General features: G+C 38.4%; 1 protein-coding gene across 1 annotated transcript; it reads left to right on the top strand.

The window, feature by feature from the left end:
* Window positions 1-4,438, top strand: LOC126609551 (uncharacterized). Its single transcript, XM_050277396.1, has 7 exons — window positions 1-713; window positions 1,489-1,626; window positions 1,787-2,029; window positions 2,386-2,499; window positions 2,608-2,790; window positions 3,591-3,808; window positions 3,909-4,438. The coding sequence occupies exons 1-7, from the start codon at window positions 87-89 to the stop codon at window positions 4,237-4,239; spliced, it is 1,854 nt and encodes a 617-aa protein (XP_050133353.1). The 5' UTR covers window positions 1-86; the 3' UTR covers window positions 4,240-4,438.
* The last annotated feature ends 556 nt before the right edge of the window (window positions 4,439-4,994 follow it).

The following is a 4,994-nucleotide window of genomic DNA, read 5'->3' on the forward strand; positions in this document are numbered from 1 at the left end:
CCTTAAATCCAAAAGAAAAAGATGAGAGCTTTCTCTTGAGAGTTTCAGGGTTTTAGGGTTTAAGAAGAAAATACTTTTTCTTTTCCATGTATGGATGCTTAATTCCTCCGACCATGTCCTCCTCATCCAAATTCCTCTCGATGCCCACAACCTTCACCATAACTTTCAGACTATCCTCGTCACCAAACATCCCCGCAATCCCATCACCCCTTCTCCCCAACCCCTCAAATCCCACTCTCACTCTCAGTCTCTACCTCAACCACAAACCCAGGATCCAATTTTTACAGAAACCCTCCAAAACCCACCAAAATCTCCACCGCCCCCTGTTTTCCTCGCCACCCAACAGCCCTACGCCACCGCCGGACCACCAGCCGGAGCAGATAAGAACTGCGCAAGAAGTCCTTTTGGAGCTTCTTCAAGAATTTGGAGCTTCTGAGGCGGAAGCTACCGTTGTTTTGTCGAATTCGCCGAGGTATTTGCGGATGTTGGTTGATGGGGTTGTAGAGTTGGATGAGCTGGGAACGTGGGGAGAGTGGGAGAAGGAGGGGAGAGAATTGGGTGGGTTTAAAGAGAAGGTGAGGTTAATGGCTAAGGAGAAAGGTGACAATGGAAAGGTTGCGTTTTTGGAGGGTGCGGTTGGGTTGAGTCTGTCTTCGGCTATGAATGTTGCCAGGCATTTATCAGCAGAGACGCTTCCGGGGCTTATTGAGAAGGTAATGGCATTGCAATTCGTTATTTTTTTTGTTTTGTTGATGATTTGTTAGAAGTTTGTTCAATTGAAGCGTATTTATTCTGATTATATGTTGGTGAACTTATCGGTTTCTTTTAGGATAATCCAGATTTTGATAATTGTGAACTAGCGATTTTAGGACAATTTGTCAGAAACTGTCTAGAGTAGTGGAAACAGAATGTTATTGATATAGTACAACAAAGGAAGGCAAAACTTTGTTAAGCATACTTGTTGTAGGAAGTGATGACATGTTCTTCGATTTTGATGGCTTATCTATGGCATGGCCTCTTATGGACACTCAGTATCCTGTACTACAACACAATTATCTATTCAAGTTTAGAACGTAATCTATGTGTTCCCCAAGAAGGGTTTTGATATGACATACAATGAGAACCAAATTTGTTCAAGGTTACGAGGTTCTGCATTATTAGCATAATTGTGCTTTCTTTATTATGTTCTAAGCTGGTGATATTTTGCTCACTGGGAGGTATGAAAGAAAATGGTAGGTTAGATGATATTACAAGCTTTGAGAAGATGCACCCCGATTAGTCTCTGCACAGCACATGAAATTACAGTTATGAATTTGAGAGTTCAGTAATAAAGTTGAACTAGAACCACTATAGCTTATGAAATGAAAAACTTGTGAAATGTACGAAGAGCAGGAATTTGGTATTGAATCCCCAACATATGAATGCAGAAGTGAAATTATCGTTTAAATCTGTTGCAAAATGGTTTCTTATTTTGTATTTGGCTTATAGGTTAACTATGTGAAGAAAATATTCTTTTCTGACAGTAGTGATGGGGGGCTCATTGGGAAAAATGCTCGTCGTATGATGATGCACTTGTCAATTCCCATTGATGAAGACTTGCAACAAACCCTTTCCTTTTTTGAAAAGGTCTGGTATGTCTCTCTCAAATCTTAGTAGTGCATGAATGTCAAACTGCAAGTTACTATTATTTCTTTTCTTTGTTACTTAAAGATTAATTTTCATGTGTAATTGTGTATCTGGATGACTTTTTCTTATTTTTTGGTTGATTTTTCATTTCATGCTACAGATTGCAGCAAGGCGTGGAGGTCTGGATATGTTGGGCTCTGGAGATGCTGCTTTCCGTTGCTTAATTGAATCCTTTCCACGTCTTCTTTTATTGTCCTTGGACCCTCACGTGAGACCTATTGTGGAATATCTTGAAAATATTGGAGTTCCTAGAGAATGCGTGAGAAACATATTTCTGTTATTTCCACCTGTTATTTTTTGCAACATTAAAGTCATCAAAACGAGAGTGCTTGCTTTTAAAGAGGTACTGCCAGCTTCAGCTCTGCTTTGTCTTCATCTTAGTTTACGCACAGAAAAATTATGTAACTTATACGACTTCAACTATACAGTTACCAAAAACTTGCTTATTTATGCAGCATTCTGAATGATAAAAATACATGATCTCTCTCACCTGTGCACCTATAGATTTATGAAATGTTATGATCAGTAGCATGGCAAACTTTACTGAGATTATCTGTAAATTGTCATGAAATAGAATTATGAAGTAGGATTTATACATTTTTCTCTTGCTATAAATTATGTGGTTCAAGAATGGAATTCATTACATTGTGGGAACACCTTTGGCTGCCTATGATTGAGCACTTCATGTATCTTGTGCAGGTTGGTGTGGAAGAGAAAGATGTTGGTAAAATGTTGATTAAATATCCGTGGATTATATCTACAAGCATTCAAGAGAACTTCAAGAAGGTTTCTTCTTTCTTTGAGTCGGAGAAGGTATGGTATCCACCTAGCTCGTGCTTTCATTCTGGCTAAATTTTCCAACAAGAATGACGATTGGCATATTTCTTTTAAGTGCTAATTGTGAATTATGCTTCATAACAGGTACCAAAAATGAGTGTTGGTCGTGCAATTAGAAGCTGGCCTCATATTTTGGGTTGCTCAACCAGCATGCTAACATTGATGGTTGAAGAGATAGGTGAATTGGGTATTAGAAATAAGAAGTTGGGTCAGGTCATCTCCAAGAGTCCTCAGCTATTGATACGGAAACCTCAAGAATTTCTTCAGGTAGCTAATTTTTGTTCAATTCATATTTTCACAAAATGTTATAAATGTTTTCCATATATTCATGAACATTACCTCGTGACTTCTTCCTGTTTAGATGTTCAGTGAAGATCATACTTGTCTGGCTATTTCATATATTTCCATGGAATTTGAAATACCAGGAATTTGTTTGGTGATACAGTGCCACATACGCTTCTTCCAGTCTCATGCTTTATATTGTTAGCCCATACTGCTTGGTTCATCGAATGGCCATAAAAGAATACGTTGAACCGGCACAAAATTTTAAAAAGAATATACTGTATTTGAAACCATTAGGATGCCCTTGTGAATTTGCTGAGTTTGCAAATTTTATGGTAGACTACGGTAGTGTCCACAATATACCACCCCGTGACAGATGCCCAGAATGCGTAAACGCTGTTAAGTTTTGTTTTTAAACATGATACTTCAGAGAAGTTAAAACTGATACATACTTTAAATACCCTGAAATCACCCTGACCATATTTCATAATATCTGGCTTGGTCTCACTTACTTAATGTAATCAACATTGGTCCAACTATGGTGAAGAATGGGGAACACAGCCAAGAATCCCCAGTGCAGGTTTGGCTTGTAGCATGCATGTTGTTATGTGACCTAGTCGAATTACCCATCATTTCAAGTTGGTCCCACAGTAGAGGGTTAATCTAATCCAATACACTGCATTACGATATACTTTACCACTTTCTCTGTGAAGACTTTGGGAACCATGTATATATGTGACACAGTTTCTTGAGTCCAGTTTTAACTGGTATAACTGTTTTTACAGGTAGTTTCGTTTGTGGAAGATCTAGGATTTGATAAAGAAACGGTTGGGAGCATACTGGGCCGCTGTCCTGAAATATTCGCTGCCAGCATTGCCAAAACTCTCAATAGGAAGGTTGAATTTCTTGCTAGTATCGGTGTTTCCAAACCCCACCTTCCACGGATTATCAAAAAGTACCCAGAGCTTCTTGTTGCTGACACTGATAGAACTCTACTTCCTCGGTAGTGCTGTTTTCATTTATAATTTGCGGCTATCCAGTTCTTTGTGAAATGAGAACTAATATGTTGTATCATGGACTAAAGTGGAGAATTTGGTGGGCAGGATGAATTATTTGATGAAGAAAGGGCTGTCGCGGAGGGATATTGCATTCATGGTCCGCAAATTTTCACCTTTACTCGGGTATAGCATTGAAGAGGTTTTGAGTCCGAAGCTTGAATTCCTGATAAACACAATGGAGAAACCGGTGACGGATTTGGTAGGGTATCCAAGGTACTTCAGTTATTCATTGGAAAAGAGGATAAAACCAAGATACTGGGTGCTGAAGGGAAGAAATATTGAGTGTAGCTTAAGAGAAATGTTGGCTAAAAACGATGAAGAATTTGCTGAAGTGTATATGGGTGTTGGTAGCATGCTTGTTCCTCCTCCCCCCTAGATGAAGTGAGAGGAGCCTATCTTCCGGGAACGAGGACTCGAACTTGAGTGCAAGGAGGTTGGTCGGCACACAGTATTGACCAACTGACATGTTTTCACATTAGCGACGATTGTTTGTTCTTAGTTTGTAAATAAATAACCACAGATATGTTCACAGTTTTTTTGTAATATTCAATGTATAGTAGCCCCCTTGCCATTAATTTTTTTAGTTCCTTTTTAACTTTATTTTTTTCATTATGCTGGGTTCTGCAAAAGTTGTTTTATTCCAATATACAAAGGACAACAAAAACCAGTTGATACGAAATCCAAGTAGTTTGATTAAATCTCAATTGGTCGCTAGTGAAAAATAATTGCTTGCTCGTGAAACACCAAGGTATGTATGAGATTTGAAAGTAAAGTTTACACTACGAACAAAGCAAACCTTTTTTTTAATAAATAATGTCGGTGAGTTAGCACAAGATTTAATGCATGAAAAAGGAGTTTGCGCTAGGATTGAAGAAGAACACAGATAGGAGGCTCCAGAAGCATAAAGTACTCTTGAAAATATGAGTTCTCTAACCAAAAGAGCCAAGTAGCTCCATACAACACTAATAAACCAAAGATATTTTGTTTGCAGCAGCCAAGTATACCACAAGACACTTGTTAAGTGTAAAAGCGATCTGAAAGGTGGCAGACTAGTCTATATGGATTTTCTTAAAATGTGTGTGTCAGCTCATGTCTAAAATTTTAAACGTGAAATGCATATGCATGTACCAA

This window comes from Malus sylvestris, chromosome 17, assembly GCF_916048215.2.
Source record: "Malus sylvestris chromosome 17, drMalSylv7.2, whole genome shotgun sequence".
Classification (NCBI taxonomy): domain Eukaryota; kingdom Viridiplantae; phylum Streptophyta; class Magnoliopsida; order Rosales; family Rosaceae; genus Malus; species Malus sylvestris.

Coding starts and splice junctions, on each gene's coding strand:
- LOC126609551 (XM_050277396.1), top strand. CDS start 87: ATGTATGGATGCTTAATTCCTCCGACCATGTCCTCCTCATCCAAATTC. Junction 1,627..1,786: donor CCCTTTCCTTTTTTGAAAAG/GTCTGGTATGTC, acceptor TTCATGCTACAG/ATTGCAGCAAGGCGTGGAGG. Junction 2,500..2,607: donor CTTTCTTTGAGTCGGAGAAG/GTATGGTATCCA, acceptor GCTTCATAACAG/GTACCAAAAATGAGTGTTGG.